Here is a 26,052-nt window from a genome sequence, read left to right on the forward strand (position 1 = left end):
GCTCCTGAGACCGCTGCAGAGCCGCATCTCCTCCGTATGGTTAGAGGGACAACTGATCATCGATTAAGACAGATTTATATATTCTAGCAACTCTTGAATCAATGTTTTAAATGCATAATTGCGCGCGATATCCTCCTGGATGGATCGGACATCAAGGCCATTTCCTGTGTGCGCGAGACTGTTGACAGTTATTGGGTTGGACCGGAGACGGAAAGATCAATGTGATTGATCAACCTCCCTGCTCCCTGGAAGACATCGGGCTGTCGTGGAGCAGTTGGGCGACGGGATTCGCGTGGGACGGAGGGAATAACGGACATTTTTAGATTGAAGCAGCGCACAAAGGGGAATAAACATCAATGTAGTCTACCGACAATTACTTTTAGGCTACATGGTGCTTGTTTCGGTTTGATTGGGAAATGAAGCAGGCCCGGTTTAACGCGGGGAGGAGGGCTCGGTCTGGGCCGTGTGTGTTGCGGCAGGGTTCGAGCGGTGTCGGTAACATCATCAGTAACGTCCTGAAGAAAAGGAACGGAATCTCCCGGAGAGCGCCCCGTCTGCTCTGCACGCTCGAGCCAGGTGATCGAACGGAGCCCTTTCAGCTCCGGCCTGATTGATACTCTGTTTGTTTTTGTCTCAGGGGAGGGAGCGCTGTGGTCTTGTCTGTACAGAATAACATGTCACTGCTAGTTGTGGTGGCGTCATGGGGGTTGTTCATTCATTGTGGTTCTGAAATCATGGCGATAGTTTACAAGGCGTTTCATTCATGTGATTCCCCGTCAACCTTGTGTTAGGGCTGATAGGACTGATATAACTAAAGCCCTGTAGTTGAATTCCTTCATGTCGTCTTGTATTGGATGCAGCTGTCCGATGTAGCCTAGCTACATGTAGCCTAGCCCATAGGTCTAGTCATATCTATCTCTAGGAGGAGGGTGTCATGGTCGCTGTAATGTAAACACAGTGTCGGGGGCGACTCTGGTGGCCAGCAGCTGACCAGCTATAGAAGATCTGACCAGATCTCAACATGGAGGAGACAGACAGCGCCCAGAGAGACCCAGGTTGGAGCTATACTCTAAACTGTATAAAAGGTTAGTGTAGGTGGGGAGAGTTAGAGAGACCGGTGTGAGCTGGTAGCATGAAGCCGTGCAGAGCGGGGCAAATGGCGGCTGTGTGGTCGCTGGCTGGCCGCCAGACAGGTTAGGGCTGGAGGAACGGGTTCAGTCTGAATCATTCTCTTTCCCGTTTGTTTCATTTAAGGATGCTCTGATCTGGGTTATAGTTTCGTTACTTCCGTTGTGTGAGTTTCAGAGCGTCAGGTTGTGGTAGTTAAGACCTGTAGTAGTGTAACTCGAGAGCGAAGCCGGAAAGGATTCAGCACCACAGTGGCGGACAGCAACATCTAATAAAACACAACCTGGGGCGAATTCGTCATGCAAACGTTTACCGTTTAAGAACCAAACGGAGGCAAACAGAGCAAAACGATAGTTTTTATTGGACAAATCCAGGTAGATGCCACCCTGTTTTAGTTCTGTTTGCTCCCGTTTTTAAGAAACGTTTTGAAACCGAATTGGCTTAATGAATAGCCCCAGAGAGCCTAGCACCTCACAGCTGTTCGGTGGTGCTGAAAACAGATTAAGAGTAAATCATTGGAAGAACGCAAAGTCATTGTCACTAATATATTTCCACATCGCCATGTTTCAGTACTATGATACATGTGATTTGTTTAGCCCGGGTGCACACGGATAGCAGTGACGTCATTACATGTGATTTGTTTAGCCCGGGTGCACACGGATAGCAGTGACGTCATTAGTAATGGACATGCTTATTTTCCTCCCCGCATGTCACTGTACTTAGACGGATGACATTATGTACCTGATTAGTCAGTAGGCCTCGTTAGAGAGCTTTCCGTGTGTGTGGTGACTGACCGTTCTGCTACTGTGGAGTTCTTCAGTCTGTACATTGTTCTCTGTAGGAGTGGACACCAGGTTAAAGTTCACCATCGAACCTTCTCTGGGCAAGAACGGCTTCCAACAGGTCAGTATGGTCGTGTCCCATCACATCTTTAGCCCCGTTTCAGGTGTCTGGATCTGATCTGTGTGAATCTGATCTGTCTGTTCTCTCTCTCCCCAGTGGTATGATGCTCTGAAGGCTGTGGTCAGACTTCCTACAGGCATCCCTAAAGAGTGGAGGAAGAGGGTACGTCCATAGTAGTGCTACTGATATAACAGATGTGATGGTTCTTCCCATCTCTCTAGTGGTGTTTATTCTGACTGGCCAGCCAGAAGTCCCAGTTGATTGGTGTTTATTCTGACTGGCCAGCCAGCGGTCCCAGTTGATTGGTGTTTATTCTGACTGGCCAGCCAGAGGTCCCAGTTGATTGGTGTTTATTCTGACTGGCCAGCCAGCGGTCCCAGTTGATTGGTGTTTATTCTGACTGGCCAGCCAGCGGTCCCAGTTGATTGGTGTTTATAATGACTGTCGACAGAAGGAAACACATCAGATGTGCAGGACAAGCAGTATTTTGATGGCTGTAGATTTGTCTGTTACCATGGAAATACCTGTGCATTAGCCAGGTGGTAATGCAGCCATTACAACTAGAGCATGCTAGCTAACTCTCCTGTAGAACACTGTGAGGGCCCACTGGGACAGGCTGAATTTCTTCAGCTTCCTGAGGTTGAAGAGTCGCCGTCATGCCTTCTTCGCTACGGTGTCAGTGTGGTTTGACCATTTCAGCTCCTCTGAGATGGGTACGCAGAGGAACTTGAGGTTTTTGACAGTCTCCACGGCTGCCCGATTGATGAGGATGGGGACATGCCCAGCCTGGTTCCTCCTGAAGTCCACAATCAGCTTCTTTGCTTTGCTGATGTTCAGGGAGAGGTTGTTAACCTGACACCACACTGTCAGACTGCCTACCTCCTCTCTGTAGGTTGTCTGGTCGTTGTTCATGGAGAGGTTGTTTACCTGACACCACACCGTCGGACTGCCTACCTCCTCTCTGTAGGTTGTCTCGTTGTTCAAGGAGAGGTTGTTTACCTGACACCACACCGTCAGACTGCCTACCTCCTCTCTGTAGGTTGTCTCGTTGGTAATCAGGTCTACTGACTCGTCGTCAGTGAACTTGATGATGGAACTGTGTGAGGCCAGTCGTGTGTGTGTACAGGGAGTACAGAAGGTGCTTGATGTGCTTAAATGTTGTGCTCTGAAGTTCAAGTACTGGAATATCTTGAGAATCTGACATTTTCTCCAGTTGGATGAAATGTACTTGAATTAAAATGAAGAGAACAGAATATTATCAAATGTTAATATGAAAAATGTATTGGTCTTGTGAATTCATTTCCAGGCAGACTAGAGTTTTATTTCCTCACGTGTTTCGCGCTCTGGTTGCCAGGGGAGCTCGCTCATTCTGCCCACACTGCCACTCAGCCAGGTAGGTACAGAACTGACTGACTTGGTTGCTGGCAAACGTCACATCGATAGGCAAATGTAGATTCAATCTTGCCTGGCAGGATATTGATTTTTATGAATGGGTTTTGCCAGACCTGTTAATTAACCAGTTTAGTTAATTATCGTTTACCCATTTATTGCATTGATCAATACTCAGAAGACTTCTTGACCTGAGTTCTAATCGTTGATCAACGCTCAGAAGGCTTCTTGATCTGAGTTCTAATCGTGCCTACCTCTGAGTGGAATCATGAATGATTCATGCGTGCTCATTATGTTCGACTGCTCCCTCTGAATCATGAATAATATGTGCTCGTTATGTTCCCTTGGATTTACCTTCTTAGCAGCTCGTTCATTCACCACTCTGTCCAACAGGAAACGCCGCCCATGACATACAGTAGGGAGAGAGGTGAAATGGCTTAGTCCAGCCCTAAAGTGGCAGAGAGGTGAAAAGAAATGGCTTAGTCCAGCCCTAAAGTGGCAGAGAGGTGAAAAGAAATGGCTTAGTCCAGCCCTAAAGTGGCAGAGAGGTGAAAAGAAATGGCTTAGTCCAGACCTAAAGTGGCAGAGAGACAGTGGGGATGTTTTAAAACTTCTCTTAACACTATCATATCTATTTTGTGAAGTGCACCAGTCCCTCCTGCAGCAAAGCACCCCCACAACATGATGCTGCCACCCCCACAACATGATGCTGCCACCCCCACAACATGATGCTGCCACCCCCGTGCTTCACGGTTTGGATGGTGTTCTTCGGCTTCCTCCAAACATAATGTTGGTCATTATGGCCAAACGGTTCTATTTTTGTTTCATCAGACCAGAGGACATTTCTCCAAAAAGTACGATCTTTGTCCCCATGTGCCGTTGCAAACCGTAGTCTGGCTTTTTTTATGGAGGTTTTGGAGCAGTGACTTCTAACTTGCTGAGCGGCCTTTCAGGTTATGTCGATATAGGACTCGTTTTACTGTGGATATAGATACTTTTGTACCTGTTTCCTCCAGCATCTTCACAAGGTCCTTTGCTGCTGTTCTGGAATTGATTTGCACTTCTCGCACCAAACTACGTTCATCTCTAGGAGACAGAATGCGTCTCCTTCCTGAGTGGTATGACAGCTGTGTGGTCTCATGGTGTTTATACTTGCATACTATTGTTTGTACAGATGAACGTGGTACCTTCAGGCGTTAGGAAATTGCTCCCAAGGATGAACCAGACTTGTGGAGGTCTACACATTTTTTTCTGAGGTCTTGGCTGATTTCTTTTGATTTTCCCATGATGTCAAGTAAGGATACACTGAGTTTGAAGGTAGGCCTTCAAATACATCCACAGGTACACCTCCAATTGACTCAAATTATGTCAATTAGCCTATCAGAAGCTTCTAAAGACATGACTTAATTTTCTGGAATGTTTCAAGCTGTTTAAAGGCACAGTCAACTTAGTGTATGTAAACTTCTGACCCACTGGAATTGTGATACAGTGAATTACAAGTGAAATTATCTGTCTGGAAACAATAGTTGGAAAAATTACTTGTGTCATGTACAAAGTAGATGTCCTAACCGACTTGCCAAAACTATAGTTTGTTAACAAGACATTTTTGGAGTGTTTGAAAAATGAGTTTTAATGACTCCAACCTCAGTGTATGTGAACTAGTTTTAATGACTCCAACCTCAGTGTATGTAAATGAGTTTTAATGACTCCAACCTCAGTGTATGTAAACTAGTTTTAATGACTCCAACCTGAGTGTATGTAAACTAGTTTTAATGACTCCAACCTAAGTGGATGTAAACTAGTTTTAATGACTCCAACCTCAGTGTATGTAAACTAGTTTTAATGACTCCAACCTCAGTGTATGTGGACTTCCCACTTCAGCTGTACGTTGCCCTCGTTGTCCTCTGCAGTTGTTTTGCTCAAAGCAGAACGAGGGGCTCGTCTGATAGGGCGGCATTGGCGTCCGCGACATGGCTGGCTTTTATTGTAATCCGTGAAAGTTAGGAGCCACAAACGCCTCGTGTCCGACCCGCTCAATTGCTCCTCCACTTTGTCCTATACTTCTGCTTTGCCATCTTGATCAATCTGTGTAGGTCGTATTTGTTCTGTTTAACCAAACTAGTGTCCCTGGTCACCTTGCCCGAAGCACCATCAATCTCCTTCAGAGATGACCCCTGGCTTCTTCACCTGCTGGATCGTCTGAGACCAGCCGAACAACTGATGAAACTGAGGAGTATTTCTGTCTGTAATAAAGCCCCATTGTGGGAACAGAGTAATTCTGATTGGCTGGGCCTGGCTCCCCTGAGGTGGCCCGATGACCTCCCAGGCCCACCCATTGCTGTGCGCCTGCCCACTCATGTGAAATTCATAGATTAGGCCCTAATTTATTTATTTCAGTTGACTGATTTCCTTCTGTGAACTATAACTTGTTGTGTTTTGTATTTTCATGTATATCTACTGTGTCTCCTCTGTCAGGACTCTTTACTGTGAGTCTCCTCTGTCAGGACTCTTTACTGTGAGTCTCCTCTGTCAGGACTCTTTACTGTGAGTCTCCTCTGTCAGGACTCTTTGCTGTGAGTCTCCTCTGTCAGGACTCTTTGCTGTGTGTCTCCTCTGTCAGGACTCTTTACTGTGGGTCTCCTCTGTCAGGACTCTTTACTGTGTGGGTCTCCTCTGTCAGGACTCTTTACTGTGTGGGTCTCCTCTGTCAGGACTCTTTACTGTGTGTCGTCTAAGCACTAGTGTGTACAGTATAACTATATATGAATACTCTGTGTTCTCCAGGTATGGCTGACTCTAGCTGACCAGTACCTCCACAGTATCTCTATCGACTGGGACAAAACTCTGCGCTTCGCTTTCAACGAACGCAGTAACCCTGACGATGACTCACTGGGCATCCAGATTGTTAAGGTAACACCCAGGCTGCTGTTTGTGTAGCAGGATATTTGTACATGGAATGCATCATGGAAAACAACAGCTGTTCCCTCTTTCCCTTGTTCAGAGAGAACCATGAATTAGCAGGACAAGGTCCATACCCCTCTCCTCTCTCTCTCCCTCTTTCTCTCTCCTTCCTTTCTCTCTCTCTCTCTCCCTCTTTCTCTCTCCTTCCTTTCTCTCTCTCTTTCTCTCTCCTTCCTTTCTCTCTCTCCCTCTCTCTCTCCCTCGTTCTCTTTCCTTCCTTTCTCTCTCTCTCTTTCTCTCTCCTTCCTTTCTCTCTCTCCCTCTCTCTCTCTTTCTCTCTCCTTCCTTTCTCTCTCTCCCTCTCTCTCTCTCTCTCTCTCTCTTTCTCTCTCTCTCCCTCTTTCTCTCTCCTTCCTTTCTCTCTCTCTCCCTCCTTCCTTTCTCTCTCTCTCTCCTTCCTTTCTCTCTCTCCTCTCTCTCTCTCTTTCTCCTTCCTTTCTCTCTCTCTTTCTCCTTCCGTTCTCTCTCTCTCTCTCTCCTTCCTTTCTCTCTCTCTCCCTGTAAAACTGTTGTGTTATATCATTAAATGCAGTCCTCTGGTTTGGCTGACTACAGTCTTGTTATTTCATGCGGTCTCCTGGTATGGCTGAATTAAGTCTTGTTGTTCATTAGGACCTACACAGGACAGGTTGTAGTTCATACTCCGGCCAGGAGGGGGAGCAGGACCGGGTGGTGCTGAAGAGGGTACTCCTGGCGTACGCTCGCTGGAATAAGGCTGTAGGATACTGTCAGGGCTTCAACGTACTGGCAGCGCTAATACTGGAGGTTACAGAGGGCAACGAGAGCCACGCACTCAAGGTACACTCCAACACTGCTGTGAAAGGGGATGATTTATTACACTCCAACACTGCTGTGAAAGGGGATGATTTATTACACTCAACACTGCTCTGAAAGGGGATGATTTATTACACTCCAACACTGCTGTGAAAGGGGATGATTTATTACACTTCAACACTGCTCTGAAAGGGGATGATTTATTACACTCCAACACTGCTCTAAAAGGGTATGATTTATTACACTCCAACACTGCTCTGAAAGGGGATGATTTATTACAACAACACTGCTCTGAAAGGGGATGATTTATTACACTCCAACACTGCTCTGAAAGGGGATGATTTATTACACTCCAACACTGCTCTGAAAGGGGATGATTTATTACACTCCAACACTGCTCTGAAAGGGGATGATTTATTACAACAACACTGCTCTGAAAGGGGATGATTTATTACAACAACACTGCTCTGAAAGGGGATGATTTATTACACTCCAACACTGCTCTGAAAGGGGATGATTTATTACACTCCAACACTGCTCTGAATGGGGATGATTTATTACACTCCAACACTGCTGTGAAAGGGGATGATTTATTACACAACAACACTGCTCTGAAAGGGGATGATTTATTACACTCCAACACTGCTGAAAGGGGTTGATTTATTACACTCCAACACTGCTGTGAAAGGGGATGATTTATTACAACAACACTGCTGTGAAAGGGGATGATTTATTACAACAACACTGCTCTGAAAGGGGATGATTTATTACAACAACACTGCTCTGAAAGGGGATGATTTATTACAACAACACTGCTCTGAAAGGGGATGATTTATTACAACAACACTGCTCTGAAAGGGGATGATTTATTACACTCCAACACTGCTCTGAAAGGGGTTGATTTATTACACTCCAACACTGCTCTAAAAGGGGTTGATTTATTACAACACTGCTCTGAAAGGGGTTGATTTATTACAACACTGCTCTGAAAGGGGTTGATTTATTACACTCCAACACTGCTGTGAAAGGGGATGATTTATTACACAACAACACTGCTCTGAAAGGGGATGATTTATTACACTCCAACACTGCTCTGAAAGGGGATGATTTATTACAACACTGCTCTGAAAGGGGATGATTTATTACAACAACACTGCTCTGAAAGGGGATGATTTATTACACTCCAACACTGCTGTGAAAGGGGATGATTTATTACAACAACACTGCTCTGAAAGGGGATGATTTATTACACTCCAACACTGCTCTAAAAGGGGATGATTTATTACACTCCAACACTGCTCTGAAAGGGGATGATTTATTACAACAACACTGCTCTGAAAGGGGTTTATTTATCTGTTGTACTCATTCTAACTGATCCTCCGTCTCTCCTCCAGGTGATGATCTACCTGATAGACAAGGTGCTACCAGAGAGTTATTTTGCCAACAACCTGCGTTCTCTGTCTGTGGACATGGCTGTGTTTAGAGATCTCCTGAGGATGAAGCTGCCTCATCTCTCACAGCACCTACACCTCCTGCAGAAGACTGCTGATAGAGAGGCTGGAGGTGGGTCTGTCTGTCTCTGTCATACGGACCTCTACAACTCCCTGACTAACGCCAGAGTGTGATATGGACCAGACTAATGCCAGAGTGTGATATGGACCAGACTAATGCCAGAGTGTGATATGGACCAGACTAATGCCAGAGTGTGATATGGACCAGACTAATGCCAGAGTGTGATATGGACCAGACTAATGCCAGAGTGTGATATGGACCAGACTAATGCCAGAGTGTGATATGGACCAGACTAATGCCAGAGTGTGATATGGACCAGACTAATGCCAGAGTGTGATATGGACCAGACTAATGCCAGAGTGTGATATGGACCAGACTAATGCCAGAGTGTGATATGGACCAGACTAATGCCAGAGTGTGATATGGACCAGACTAATGCCAGAGTGTGATATGGACCAGACTAATGCCAGAGTGTGATATGGACCAGACTAATGCCAGAGTGTGATATGGACCAGACTAATGCCAGAGTGTGATATGGACCAGACTAATGCCAGAGTGTGATATGGACCAGACTAATGCCAGAGTGTGATATGGACCAGACTAATGCCAGAGTGTGATATGGACCAGACTAATGCCAGAGTGTGATATGGACCAGACTAATGCCAGAGTGTGATATGGACCAGACTAATGCCAGAGTGTGATATGGACCAGACTAATGCCAGAGTGTGATATGGACCAGACTAATGCCAGAGTGTGATATGGACCAGACTAATGCCAGAGTGTGATATGGACCAGACTAATGCCAGAGTGTGATATGGACCAGACTAATGCCAGAGTGTGATATGGACCAGACTAATGCCAGAGTGTGATATGGACCAGACTAATGCCAGAGTGTGATATGGACCAGACTAATGCCAGAGTGTGATATGGACCAGACTAATGCCAGAGTGTGATATGGACCAGACTAATGCCAGAGTGTGATATGGACCAGACTAATGCCAGAGTGTGATATGGACCAGACTAATGCCAGAGTGTGATATGGACCCAGACTAATGCCAGAGTGTGATATGGACCAGACTAATGCCAGAGTGTGATATGGACCAGACTAATGCCAGAGTGTGATATGGACCAGACTAATGCCAGAGTGGGATATGGACCAGACTAAGGGGCAATGCCAGAGGGTGTGATATGGACCAGACTAATGCCAGAGTGTGATATGGACCAGACTAATGCCAGAGTGTGATATGGACCAGACTAATGCCAGAGTGTGATATGGACCAGACTAATGCCAGAGTGTTGATATGGACCAGACTAATGCCAGAGTGTGATATGGACCAGACTAATGCCAGAGTGTGATATGGACCAGACTAAGGCCAGAGTGTGATATGGACCAGACTAATGGCCAGAGTGTGATATGGACCGACTAATGCCAGAGTGTGATATGGACCAGACTAATGCCAGAGTGTGATATGGACCAGACTAATGCCAGAGTGTGATATGGACCAGACTAATGCCAGAGTGTGATATGGACCAGACTAATGCCAGAGTGTGATATGGACCAGACTAATGCCAGAGTGTGATATGGACCAGACTAATGCCAGAGTGTGATATGGACCAGACTAATGCCAGAGTGTGATATGGACCAGACTAATGCCAGAGTGTGATATGGACCAGACTAATGCCAGAGTGTGATATGGACCAGACTAATGCCAGAGTGTGATATGGACCAGACTAATGCCAGAGTGTGATATGGACCAGACTAATGCCAGAGTGTGATATGGACCAGACTAATGCCAGAGTGTGATATGGACCAGACTAATGCCAGAGTGTGATATGGACCAGACTAATGCCAGAGTGTGATATGGACCAGACTAATGCCAGAGTGTGATATGGACCAGACTAATGCCAGAGTGTGATATGGACCAGACTAATGCCAGAGTGTGATATGGACCAGACTAATGCCAGAGTGTGATATGGACCAGACTAATGCCAGAGTGTGATATGGACCAGACTAATGCCAGAGTGTGATATGGACCAGACTAATGCCAGAGTGTGATATGGACCAGACTAATGCCAGAGTGTGATATGGACCAGACTAATGCCAGAGTGTGATATGGACCAGACTAATGCCAGAGTGTGATATGGACCAGACTAATGCCAGAGTGTGATATGGACCAGACTAATGCCAGAGTGTGATATGGACCAGACTAATGCCAGAGTGTGATATGGACCAGACTAATGCCAAGAGTGTGATATGGACCAGACTAATGCCAGAGTGTGATATGGACCCAGACTAATGCCAGAGTGTGATATGGACCAGACTAATGCCAGAGTGTGATATGGACCAGACTAATGCCAGAGTGTGATATGGACCAGACTAATGCCAGAGTGTGATATGGACCAGACTAATGCCAGAGTGTGATATGGACCAGACTAATGCCAGAGTGTGATATGGACCAGACTAATGCCAGAGTGTGATATGGACCAGACTAATGCCAGAGGTGATATGGACCAGACTAATGCCAGAGTGTGATATGGACCAGACTAATGCCAGAGTGTGATATGGACAGCCTACGCCAGAGTGTGATATGGCCCAGACTAATGCCAGAGTGTGATATGGACCAGACTCTAATGCCAGATTGTGATATGGACCAGACTAATGCCAGAGTGTGATATGGACCAGACTAATGCCAGAGTGTGATATGGACCAGACTAATGCCAGAGGTGTGTATGGACAGACTAATGCCAGAGTGTGATATGGACCAGACTAATGCCAGAGTGTGATATGGACCAGACTAATGCCAGATTTGTGATATGGACCAGACTAACGCCAGAGTGTGATATGGACAGACTAACGCCAGAGTGTGATATGGACCAGACTAACGCCAGAGGTGATACGGACCTCTACAACTCCCCTGACTAACGCCAGTCTGTGTCTTCCAGGCAGCTACGAGCCATCCCCTGACCAACGTGTTCACGATGCAGTGGTTTCGGACCATGTTTGACTACTTGCCTGCCCCCAACACCGTGCTAAAGATCTGGGACTCTGTGTTCTTCGAAGGTTCTGAGGTTTCTGCTGAGGTGGCCTTCTGGCCATCTGGTCATCACCTGGGGGAGTGAGTACCCTAACCCCTACACACTGTAAACCCTAACCCTACACACTGTACTCCCTACATCTGTAACCCTACCCCTACACACTGTATCCCTACCCCTACACACTGTATCCCTAACCCATACACCACTGTATCCACTAACCCCCGTACACACTGTAACCCGAGACCCCTACACACTGTATCCCTACACTCTGTAACCCTAACCCCTAACCCCTACACACTGTATCCGTACACCCCTACACACTGTATCCCTAACCCCTACACACTGTATCCCTAACCCCTACACACTGCTACCCCTAACCCCTAACCTCTACACACTTGTGTATAACTAACCCCTAACCTCTACACACTGTACCCCTAACCCCTACACACTGTATCCCTAACCTCTAAACACTGTCATCCTAACCTCTACACACTGTATCCCTAACCTCTACACACTGTATCCCTACAACACTGTATCCCTAACCCTACACACTGTACCCATAACCCCTACACACGTATCCCTAATCCCTACACACTGTATCAGTAACCCCTACACACTGTATCCCTAACCCCTAACACACTGTACCCCATAACCCCTACACACTGTATCCCTAAACCCCTACACACTGTATCCCTAACCCCTACACACTGTACCCATAACCCCTACACACTGTATCCCCTAACCCATACAGCCCACTGTATCCCTAACCCTCTACACACTGTATCCCTAACCTCTACATACTGTATCCCTAACCTCTACACTACTGTATCCCTAACCCTCTACACCACTGTATCCCTAACCCCTACACACTGATCCCGAACCCCTACACACTGTATCCTAACCCTACCACTGTATCCCTACACTCTGTAACCCTAACCCCTAACCCCTACACACTGTATCCCTAACCCCTACACACTGTATCCCTAACCCCTAACCCCTACACACTGTACCCCTAACCCCTACACACTGTATCCCTAACCTCTACACACTGTACCCCTAACCCCTACACACTGTAACCCTAACCCCTAACCCATACACACTGTAACCCCTAACCCCTACACACTGTATCCCTAACCCCCTACACACTGTATCCCTAACCCCTACACACTGTAACCCTAACCCCCTACACCACTGTATCCCTAACCACTACATACGTATCCCTAACCACTAACTACTGTATCCCTAACCTCTACACACTGTATCCCTAACCTCTACACACTGTAATCCCTAACCTCTACACACTGTATCCCTACACTCGTAACCCTAACCCCTACCCCTACACACGGTATCCCCTAACTCTACATACTGTATCCCTAACCCCTACACACTGTATCCCTAACCCCTACATACTGTATCCCCTAACCCCTACACAAGGTATCCCGAACCCCTACACACGGTATCCCTACCCCCTACACACTGTATCCCTAACCCCTAACCCCTACACACTGTACTCCTAACCCCTACACACTGTATCCCTAACCCCTAACCCCTACACACTGTATCCTAACCCCTACACACTGTATCCTAACCCCTACACACTGTACCCCTAACCCCTACACACTGTATAACTAACCCCTAACCTCTACACACTGTACCCCTAACCCCTACACACTGTATCCCTAACCTTTCCTACACACTGTATCCCTAACCTCTACACACTGTATCCCTAACCCTACACACTGTATCCCTAACCCATACACACTGTATCCCTAACCCCTACACACTGTATCCCTAACCCCTACACACTGTACCCATAACCCCTACACACTGTACCCATAACCCCTACACACTGTATCCATAACCCCTACACACTGTATCCCTAACCCCTACACACTGTATCCCTAACCCCTACACACTGTACCCATAACCCCTACACACTGTATCCCTAACCCCTACACACTGTATCCCTAACCCCTACACACTGTATCCCTAACCTCTACACACTGTATCCCTAACCCCTACACACTGTATCCCTAACCCCTACACACTGTATCCCTAACCCCTACACACTGTATCCCTAACCCCTACACACTGTATCCCTAACCCCTACACACTGTATCCCTAACCCCTACACACTGTATCCCTAACCCCTACACACTGTATCCCTAACCCCTACACACTGTATCCCTACACTCTGTAACCCTAACCCCTAACCCCTACACACTGTATCCCTACACTCTGTAACCCTAACCCCTAACCCCTACACACTGTATCCCTAACCCCTACACACTGTATCCCTAACCCCTAACCCCTACACACTGTATCCCTAACCTATACACACTGTATCCATAACCCCTACACACTGTAACCCTAACCCCTACACACTGTACCCCTAACCCCTACACACTGTATCCCTAACCCCTACACACTGTATCCCTAACCCCTACACACTGTATCCCTAACCCCTACACACTGTAACCCTAACCACTACATACTGTATCCCTAACCACTACATACTGTATCCCTAACCTCTACACACTGTATCCCTACACTCTGTAACCCTAACCCCTAACCCCTACACACTGTATCCCTAACCCCTACACACTGTATCCCTAACCCCTACACACTGTATCCCTAACCCCTACATACTGTATCCCTAACCCCTACACACTGTATCCCTAACCCCTACATACTGTATCCCTAACCCCTACACAAGGTATCCCGAACCCCTACACACGGTATCCCTAACCCCTACACACTGTATCCCTAACCCCTAACCCCTACACACTGTACTCCTAACCCCTACACACTGTATCCCTAAACCCTAACCCCTACACACTGTAACCCTAACCCCTACACACTGTATCCCTAACCCCTACACACTGTAACCCTAACCCCTAACCCCTACACACTGTAACCCTAACCCCTACACACGGTATCCCTAACCCCTACACACTGTATCCCTAACCCCTAACCCCTACACACTGTACCCCTAACCCCTACACACTGTATCCCTAACCCCTACACACTGTAACCCTAACCCCTACACACTGTACCCCTAACCCCTACACACTTTACCCCTAACCCCTACACACTGTACCCCTAACCCCTACACACTGTACTCCTAACCCCTACACACTGTATCCCTAACCCCTACACACTGTATCCCTAACCCCTACACACTGTATCCCTAACCCCTACACACTGTATCCCTAACCCCTACACACTGTATCCCTAACCCCTACACACTGTATCCCTAACCCCTACACACTGTACTCCTAACCCCTACACACTGTATCCCTAACCCCTAACCCCTACACACTGTACTCCTAACCCCTACACACTGTATCCCTAACCCCTAAACCTACACACTGTATCCCTAACCCCTAACCCTACACACTGTACCCCTAACCCTACACACTGTACCCCTAACCCCTACACACTGTACCCCTAACCCCTACACACTGTATCGCTAACCCCTACACACTGTATCCCTAACCCCTACACACTGTACCCCTAACCCCTACACACTGTATCCCTAACCACTAAACCTACACACTGTATCCCTAACCCCTAACCCTACACACTGTACCCCTAACCCTACACACTGTACCCCTAACCCTACACACTGTACCCCTAACCCTACACACTGTACCCCTAACCCCTACACACTGTACCCCTAACCCCTAACCCCTACACACTGTATCCCTAACCCCTAACCTCTACACACTGTATCCCTAACCCCTACACACTGTATCCCTAACCCCTACACACTGTATCCCTAACCCCTACACACTGTATCCCTAACCCCTACACACTGTATCCCTAACCCCTACACACTGTATCCCTAACCCCTACACACTGTAACCCTAACCCCTACACACTGTATCCCTAACCCCTACATACTGTATCCCGAACCCCTACACAAGGTATCCCGAACCCCTACACACGGTATCCCTAACCCCTACACACTGTATCCCTAACCCCTACACACTGTATCCCTAACCCCTACACACTGTAACCCTAACCCCTAACCTCTACACACTGTACCCCTAACCCCTACACACTGTAACCCTAACCCCTAACCCCTACACACTGTACCCCTAACCCCTACACACTGTACCCCTAACCCCTACACACTGTATCCCTAACCCCTACACACTGTATCCCTAACCCCTACACACTGTATCCCTAACCCCTACACACTGTATCCCTAACCCCTACACACTGTATCCCTAACCCCTACACACTGTATCCCTAACCCCTACACACTGTATCCCTAACCCCTACACACTGTAACCCTAACCCCTACACACTGTATCCCTAACCACTACATACTGTATCCCTAACCACTACATACTGTATCCCTAACCCCTACACACGGTATCCCGAACCCCTACACACGGTATCCCGAACCCCTACACACGGTATCCCTAACCCCTACACACGGTATCCCTAACCCCTACACACGGTATCCCTAACCCCTACACACGGTATCCCTAACCCCTACACACTGTACCCCTAACCCCTACACACTGTACCCCTAACCCCTACACACTGTACCCCTAACCCCTACACACTGTACCCCTAACCCCTACACACTGTACTCCTAACCCCTACACACTGTATCCCTAACCCCTACACACTGTATCCCTAACCCCTACACACTGTACCCCTAACCCCTACACACTGTAACCCCATAACCACTACACACTGTACCCCATAACCCCTACACACTGTACCCCTACCCCTACACACTGTACCCTAAACCCCTACACACTGTACCCCTAACCCCTGACACACTGTACCCCTAACCCTCACACACTGTACCCCATAACCCCTACAACACTGTACCCCATAACCCCTACACACTGTACACCTAACCCCTTACACCACTGTTACCCCTAAACCCCTACACAACTGGTATCCCTAACCCCCTACACCTGTATTCCCACCTACACACGTATCCCTACCCTACACAATGTATCCCTAACCCCTACCACCACTGTATCCCTAACCCCTACACACTGTATCCTACACACTGTATCCCTAACCCCTACACACTGTACCCCTAACCCTACACACTGTACCCCTAACCCCTACACACTGTACCCCTAACCCCTACACACTGTACCCCTAACCCCTACACACTGTATCCCTAACCCCTACACACTGTACTCCTAACCCCTACACACTGTATCCCTAACCCCTACACACTGTATCCCCTAACCCCTACACACTGTATCCCTAACCCCTACACACTGTACTCCTAACCCCTACACACTGTATCCCTAACCCCTACACACTGTACTCCTAACCCCTACACACTGTATCCCTAACCCCTACACACTGTATCCCTAACCCTACACACTGTATCCCTAAACCCCTACACACTGTATCCCTAACCCCTATACACTGTACCCCTAACCCCTACACACTGTACCCCTAACCCCTACACACTGTACCCCTAACCCCTACACACTGTACCCCTAACCCTACACACTGTACCCCTAACCCCTACACACTGTATCCCTAACCCCTACACACTGTACCCCTAACCCCTACACACTGTACCCCATAACCCCTACACACTGTACTGTACCCATAACCCCTACACACTGTATCCCTAACCCCTACACACTGTATCCCTACCCCTACACACTGTATCCCTAACCCCTACACACTGTATCCCTAACCCCTACACACTGTATCCCTAACCCCTACACACTGTATCCCTAACCCCTACACACTGTATTCCCTAACCCCTACACACTGTATCCTAACCCCTACACACTGTATCCCTAACCCCTACACACTGTATTCCCTAACCCCTACACACTGTATTCCCTAACCCCTACACACTGTATCCCTAACCCCTACACACTGTATCCCTAACCCCTACACACGGTATCCCTAACCCCTACACACTGTATCCCTAACCCCTACACACTGTATCCCTAACCCCTACACACTGTATCCCTAACCCCTACACACTGTATCCCTAACCCCTACACACTGTATCCCTAACCCCTACACACTGTATCCCTAACCCCTACACACTAACCCCTACACACTGTATCCCTAACCCCTACACACTGTATCCCTAACCCCTACACACTGTATCCCTAACCCCTACACACTGTATCCCTACCCCTACACACTGTATCCCTAACCCTACACACTGTAGTCCCTAACCCCTACACACTGTATCCCTAACCCCTACACACTGTATCCCTAAACCCCTACCACCACACTGTAACCCCTAACCCCTACACACTGTACCCCTAACCCCTACACACTGTACCCCAACCCCTACACACTGTATCCCTAACCCCTAACCCCTACACACTGTATCCCTAACCCCTATACACGGATCCCTAACCTCTACACACTGTACCCCTTCACACTGTACCCCTAACCCCTACACACTGTACCCCTAACCCCTACACACTGTACCCCTAACCCTACACACTGTATCCCTAACCCCTACACACTGTACCCCTAACCCCTACACCATGTACCCCTAACCCCTACACACTGTATCCCTAACCCCCTACACACTGCATCCCTAACCCTACACCACTGTATCCCTAACCCCTACACACTGTATCCTAACCCCTACACACTGTATCCCTAACCCCTACACACGGTATCCCCTACCCCTAACCCCTACACACTGTATCCCTAACCCCTACACACTGTATCCCTAACCCCTACACACGGTATCCCCTAACCCCTACACACGGTATCCCTAACCCATAACCCCTACACACTGTATCCCTAACCCCTATACACTGTATCCCTAACCTCTACGCACTGTACCCATTCACACTGTATCCCTAACCCCTACACACTGTACCCCTAACCCCTACACACTGTATCCCTAACCCCTACACACTGTACCCCTAACCCCTACACACTGCATCCCTAACCCCTACACACTGCATCCCTAACCCCTACACACTGCATCCCTAACCCCTACACACTGCATCCCTAACCCCGACACACTGTATCCCTAACCCCTACACACTGCATCCCTAACCCCTACACACTGTATCCCTAACCCCTACCTACTGTATCCCTAACCCCTATACACTGTATCCCTAACCCCTACACACTGTATCCCTAACCCCTACACACTGTATCCCTAACCCCTACACACTGTATCCCTAACCCCTACACACTGTATCCCTAACCCCTACACACTGTATCCCTAACCCCTACACACTGTATCCCCCTAACCCCTACACACTGTATCCCCCTAACCCCTACACACTGTATCCCCCTAACCCCTACACACTGTATCCCTAACCCCTACACACTGTATCCCTAACCCCTACACACTGTATCCCTAACCCCTACACACTGTATCCCTAACCCCTACACACTGTATCCCTAACCCCTACACACTGTATCCCTACACACTGTATCGCTACACACGGTATCCCTAACCCCTACACACGGTATCCCTAACCCCTACACACGGTATCCCTAACCCCTAACCCCTTCACATGGTATCCCTAACCCCTACACACGGTATCCCTAACCCCAACACACGGTATCCCTAACCCCTAACCCCTACACACTGTACCCCTTCACACTGTATCCCTAACCCCTACACACTGTACCCCTAACCCCTACACACTGTATCCCTAACCCCTACACACTGTATCCCTAACCCCTACACACTGTATCCCTAACCCCTACACACTGTATCCCTAACCCCTACACACTGTATCCCTAACCCCTACACACTGTATCCCTAACCCCTACACACTGTATCCCTAACCCCTACACACTGTATCCCTACACACTGTATCCCTAACCCCTACACACTGTATCCCTACACACTGTATCCCTAACCCCTACACACTGTACCCCTAACCCCTACACACTGTAACCCCCAGGCATATAGAGTACTGTCAGACAGCAGATGAGTTCTACAGCACCATGGGATGGATCACTCAGGAGATGTTGGAGAACAGCCTCATAGACTGTAGCCACCTCATGCAGGTGAGAGATGTTGGAGTGCGGCCTCGTAGACAGTAGCCACCTCACGCGTGTTGGAGAGCGGCCTCGTAGACAGTAGCCACCTCACGCGTGTTGGAGAGCGGCCTCGTAGACTGTAGCCACCTCATGTAGGTGAGAGATGTTGGAAAGCGTCCTCGTAGACTGTAGCCACCTCACGCGGGTTGGAGAGCTCCCTCGTAGACTGTAGCCACCTAACGCGGGTTGGAGAGCTCCCTCGTAGACTGTAGCCACCTAACGCGGGTTGGAGAGCTCCCTCGTAGACTGTAGCCACCTAACGCGGGTTGGAGAGCTCCCTCGTAGACTGTAGCCACCTAACGCGGGTTGGAGAGCTCCCTCGTAGACTGTAGCCACCTAACGCGGGTTGGAGAGCTCCCTCGTAGACTGTAGCCACCTAACGCGGGTTGGAGAGCTCCCTCGTAGACTGTAGCCACCTAACGCGGGTTGGAGAGCTCCCTCGTAGACTGTAGCCACCTAACGCGGGTTGGAGAGCTCCCTCGTAGACTGTAGCCACCTAACGCGGGTTGGAGAGCTCCCTCGTAGACTGTAGCCACCTAACGCGGGTTGGAGAGCTCCCTCGTAGACTGTAGCCACCTAACGCGGGTTGGAGAGCTCCCTCGTAGACTGTAGCCACCTAACGCGGGTTGGAGAGCTCCCTCGTAGACTGTAGCCACCTCATGCGGGTTGGAGAACGGCCTCGTAGACTAGCCACCTCATGTAGGTGAGAGATGTTGGAGAGCGGCCTCGTAGACTGTAGCCACCTCACGCGGGTTGGAGAGTGGCCTCGTAGACTGTAGCCACCTCATGCGGGTTGGAGAACGGCCTCGTAGACTGTAGACACCTCACGCGTGTTGGAGAGCTCCCTCGTAGACTGTAGCCACCTAATGCGGGTTGGAGAGCTCCCTCGTAGACTGTAGACACCTCACGCGGGTTGGAGAGCTCCCTCGTAGACTAGCCTCCTCACGCGGGTTGGAGAGCTCCCTCGTAGACTGTAGCCTCCTCACGCGGGTTGGAGAGCGGCCTCGTAGACTGTAGCCACCTCATGCGGGTTGGAGAGCGGTCTCGTAGACTGTAGCCACCTCATGTAGGTGGGAGATGTTGGAGAGCGGCCTCGTAGACTGTAGCCACCTAACGCGGGTTGGAGAGCTCCCTCGTAGACTGTAGCCACCTAACGCGGGTTGGAGAGCTCCCTCGTAGACTGTAGCCACCTAACGCGGGTTGGAGAGCTCCCTCGTAGACTGTAGCCACCTAACGCGGGTTGGAGAGCTCCCTCGTAGACTGTAGCCACCTAACGCGGCTTGGAGAGCTCCCTCGTAGACTGTAGCCTCCTCACGCGGGTTGGAGAACGGCCTCGTAGACTAGCCACCTCATGCAGGTGAGAGATGTTGGAGAGCGGCCTCGTAGACTGTAGACACCTCACGCGGGTTGGAGAGCGGCCTTGTAGACTGTATCCACCTCACGTGGGTTGGAGAGCGGCCTTGCAGACTGTAGCCACCTAACGCGGGTTGGAGAGCGGCCTCGTAGACTGTAGCCACCTAACGCGGCTTGGAGAGCTCCCTCGTAGACTGTAGCCACCTCATGCGGGTTGGAGAACGGCCTCGTAGACTGTAGATACCTCATGTAGGTGAGAGATGTTGGAGAGCGGCCTCGTAGACTGTAGACACCTCACGCGGGTTGGAGAGCTCCCTCGTAGACTGTATCCACTTAACGCGGCATGGAGAGCTCCCTCGTAGACTGTAGCCACCTAACGCGGGTTGGAGAGCTCCCTCGTAGACTGTAGCCACCTAACGCGGGTTGGAGAGCTCCCTCGTAGACTGTAGCCACCTAACGCGGGTTGGAGAGCTCCCTCGTAGACTGTAGCCACCTAACGCGGGTTGGAGAGCTCCCTCGTAGACTGTAGCCACCTAACGCGGGTTGGAGAGCTCCCTCGTAGACTGTAGCCACCTAACGCGGGTTGGAGAGCTCCCTCGTAGACTGTAGCCACCTAACGCGGGTTGGAGAGCGGCCTCGCAGACTGTAGCCACCTAACGCGGGTTGGAGAGCGGCCTCGTAGACTGTAGCCACCTCACGCGGGTTGGAGAGCGGCCTCGTAGACTGTAGCCACCTCACGCGGGTTGGAGAGCTCCCTCGTAGACTGTAGCCACCTAACGCGGGTTGGAGAGCTCCCTCGTAGACTGTAGCCACCTAACGCGGGTTGGAGAGCTCCCTCGTAGACTGTAGCCACCTAACACGGGTTGGAGAGCTCCCTCGTAGACTGTAGCCACCTAACGCGGGTTGGAGAGCTCCCTCGTAGACTGTAGCCACCTAACGCGGGTTGGAGAGCTCCCTCGTAGACTGTAGCCACCTAACGCGGGTTGGAGAGCGGCCTCGTAGACTGTAGCCACCTCACGTGGGTTGGAGAGCGGCCTCGTAGACTGTAGCCACCTAACGCGGGTTGGAGAGCGGCCTCGTAGACTGGTAGCCACCTAACGCGGGTTGGAGAGCGGCCTCGTAGACTGTAGCCACCTAACGCGGGTTGGAGAGCGGCCTCGTAGACTGTAGCCACCTAACGCGGGTTGGAGAGCGGCCTCGTAGACTGTAGCCACCTAACGCGGGTTGGAGAGCGGCCTCGCAGACTGTAGCCACCTAACGCGGGTTGGAGAGCGGCCTCGCAGACTGTAGCCACCTAACGCGGGTTGGAGAGCGGCCTCGTAGACTGTAGCCTCCTCACGCGGGTTGGAGAGCGGCCTCGCAGACTGTAGCCACCTAAGGCGGGTTGGAGAGCGGCCTCGTAGACTGTAGCCTCCTCAAGCGGGTTGGAGAGCGGCCTCGCAGACTGTAGCCACCTAACGCGGGTTGGAGAGCGGCCTCGTAGACTGTAGCCACCTAACGCGGGTTGGAGAGCTCCCTCGTAGACTGTAGCCACCTAACGCGGGTTGGAGAGCTCCCTCGTAGACTGTAGCCACCTAACGCGGGTTGGAGAGCTCCCTCGTAGACTGTAGCCACCTAACGCGGGTTGGAGAGCTCCCTCGTAGACTGTAGCCTCCTCACGCGGGTTGGAGAGCGGCCTCGTAGACTGTATCCACCTAACGCGGGTTGGAGAGCGGCCTCGTAGACTGTAGCCACCTAACGCGGCTTGGAGAGCGGCCTCGTAGACTGTAGCCACCTAACCCGGGTTGGAGAGCTCCCTCGTAGACTGTAGCCACCTAACGTGGGTTGGAGAGCTCCCTCGTAGACTGTAGCCTCCTCACGCGGGTTGGAGAGCTCCCTCGTAGACTGTAGCCACCTAACGCGGGTTGGAGAGCGGCCTCGCAGACTGTAGCCACCTAACGCGGGTTGGAGAACGGCCTCGTAGACTGTAGCCACCTAACGCGGGTTGGAGAGCGGCCTCGTAGACTGTAGCCACCTAACGCGGGTTGGAGAGCTCCCTCGTAGACTGTAGCCACCTAACGCGGGTTGGAGAGCTCCCTCGTAGACTGTAGCCACCTAACGCGGGTTGGAGAGCTCCCTCGTAGACTGTAGCCACCTAACGCGGGTTGGAGAGCGGCCTCGTAGACTGTAGCCACCTAACGCGGGTTGGAGAGCGGCCTCGTAGACTGTAGCCACCTAACGCGGGTTGGAGAGCTCCCTCGCAGACTGTAGCCACCTAACGCGGGTTGGAGAGCTCCCTCGTAGACTGTAGCCACCTAACGCGGGTTGGAGAGCTCCCTCGCAGACTGTAGCCACCTAACGCGGGTTGGAGAGCGGCCTCGTAGACTGTAGCCACCTAACGCGGGTTGGAGAGCGGCCTCGTAGACTGTAGCCTCCTAACGCGGGTTGGAGAGCGGCCTCGTAGACTGTAGCCACCTAACGCGGGTTGGAGAGCTCCCTCGTAGACTGTAGCCACCTAACGCGGGTTGGAGAGCGGCCTCGTAGACTGTAGCCACCTAACGCGGGTTGGAGAGCGGCCTCGTAGACTGTAGCCACCTAACGCGGGTTGGAGAGCTCCCTCGTAGACTGTAGCCACCTAACGCGGGTTGGAGAGCTCCCTCGTAGACTGTAGCCACCTAACGCGGGTTGGAGAGCGGCCTCGTAGACTGTAGCCACCTAACGCGGGTTGGAGAGCTCCCTCGTAGACTGTAGCCACCTCATGCGGGTTTGAGAGCTCCCTCGTAGACTGTATCCACCTCACGCGGGTTGGAGAGCGGCCTCGTAGACTGTAGCCACCTAACGCGGGTTGGAGAGCTCCCTCGTAGACTGTAGCCACCTAACGCGGGTTGGAGAGCGGCCTCGTAGACTGTAGCCACCTAACGCGGGTTGGAGAGCGGCCTCGTAGACTGTAGCCACCTAACGCGGGTTGGAGAGCGGCCTCGTAGACTGTAGCCACCTCACGCGGGTTGGAGAGCTCCCTCGTAGACTGTAGCCACCTCATTCAAAAATCTTTGAAAAATGAAAAGCTGAAATAATATCTAATTTACATAAGTATTCACACCCCTGAGTCAATACGTTGTCTTGTTAGACTTCAGTGCAGATTTGGACATGATTGATCATAGCCTGCTGCTGGAAAGACATGTGCTATGGTTTTACACCCCCCCCCCCCCCCCGCTATAATGTGGATGAAGAGTTACCTTTCTAACAGAACAGTGGGTGTTATTTAATGGAAGCCTCTCCAACATAATCCAGGTAGAATCAGGCATTCTCCAGGGCAGCTGTTTAGGACCCTTGCTTTTTTCAATGTTTACTAACGACATGCCACTGACTGAGTAAAGCCAGAGTTTCTATGTATGCGAATGACTCATTATACACATCAGCTACTACAGCGACTGAAATGACTGCAACACTCAACAAAGAGCTGCAGTTAGTTTCAGAGTGGGTGGCAAGGAATAAGTTAGCCCTAAATATTTATAAAACTAAAAGCATTGTATTTGGAACAAAACACTCACTAAACCTCAACTAAATCTTGTAATAGATCATTTGGAAATTGAGCAAGTTGAGGTGACTAAACTTCTTGGAGTTACCGTGGATTGTAAACTGTCATGGTCAAAACATGTTGATGCAGTAGTAGCTAAGATGGGGAGAAGTCTGTCCATAAGAAAGCTCTGCTCTACCTTAACAACACTATCAACAAGGCAGGTCCTACAGGCCCTAGTTTCTACCTTCTTAACAACACTATCATCAAGGCAGGTCCTACAGGCCCTAGTTTCTACTTTCTTAACAGCACAATCAACAAGGCAGGTCCTACAGGCCCTAGTTTAGTCACACCTGGACTACTGTTCAGTCGCGTGGTCAGGTGACACAAAAAATGACTTAAAAAATTGCAATTGTCTCAGGACAGCACGGCTGGCCCTTGGATGTAGACAGAGCGCTAACATTAATAATATGCATGTCAATCTCTCCTTGCTCAAAGTGGAGGAGAGATTGACTTCATCACTACTTGTATTTATGAGAGGTATTGACATGTTGAATGCACCGAGCTGTCTGTCTGAACTACTGGCACACAGCTCAGACACCCATGCATACCCCACAAGACATGCCACCAGAAGTCTCTTCACAGTCCCCCAGTCCAGAACAGACTATGGGAGGCGCACAGTACTACATAGAGTCATGACTACATGGAACTCTATTCCACAGTACTACATAGAGCCATGACCACATGGAACTCTATTCCACAGTACTACATAGAGCCATGACTACATGGAACTCTATTCCACAGTACTACATAGAGCCATGACTACATGGAACTCTATTCCACAGTACTACATAGAGCCATGACCACATGGAACTCTATTCCACAGTTCTACATAGAGCCATGACTACATGGAACTCTATTCCACAGTACTACATAGAGCCATGACTACATGGAACTCTATTCCACAGTACTACATAGAGCCATGACTACATGGAACTCTATTCCACAGTACTACATAGAGCCATGACTACATGGAACTCTATTCCACAGTACTACATAGAGCCATGACTACATGGAACTCTATTCCGCAGTACTACATAGAGCCATGACTACATGGAACTCTATTCCGCAGTACTACATAGAGCCATGACTACATGGAACTCTATTCCGCAGTACTACATAGAGCCATGACTACATGGAACTCTATTCCGCAGTACTACATAGAGCCATGACTACATGGAACTCTATTCCGCAGTACTACATAGAGCCATGACTACATGGAACTCTATTCCGCAGTACTACATAGAGCCATGACTACATGGAACTCTATTCCGCAGTACTACATAGAGCCATGACTACATGGAACTCTATTCCGCAGTACTACATAGAGCCATGACTACATGGAACTCTATTCCGCAGTACTACATAGAGCCATGACTACATGGAACTCTATT

The 26,052-nt window shown here is 49.7% G+C and overlaps 1 protein-coding gene across 1 annotated transcript in view; it reads left to right on the top strand.

Annotated features, from left to right (window-relative positions):
• Positions 1-26,052, top strand: part of tbc1d30 (TBC1 domain family, member 30) — a 74,754-nt gene that overhangs the window by 22,233 nt on the left and 26,469 nt on the right. Inside the window, exons 3-9 of the mRNA XM_031815243.1 lie at positions 1,970-2,031; positions 2,128-2,193; positions 6,205-6,330; positions 6,994-7,179; positions 8,550-8,722; positions 11,622-11,783; positions 19,611-19,716. Of these exons, the coding sequence (XP_031671103.1) occupies positions 1,970-2,031; positions 2,128-2,193; positions 6,205-6,330; positions 6,994-7,179; positions 8,550-8,722; positions 11,622-11,783; positions 19,611-19,716 (881 nt within the window). The remainder of the gene's footprint in view (positions 1-1,969; positions 2,032-2,127; positions 2,194-6,204; positions 6,331-6,993; positions 7,180-8,549; positions 8,723-11,621; positions 11,784-19,610; positions 19,717-26,052) is intronic.

This window comes from Oncorhynchus kisutch, unplaced genomic scaffold, assembly GCF_002021735.2.
Source record: "Oncorhynchus kisutch isolate 150728-3 unplaced genomic scaffold, Okis_V2 Okis09a-Okis19a_hom, whole genome shotgun sequence".
Classification (NCBI taxonomy): Eukaryota; Metazoa; Chordata; class Actinopteri; order Salmoniformes; family Salmonidae; genus Oncorhynchus; species Oncorhynchus kisutch.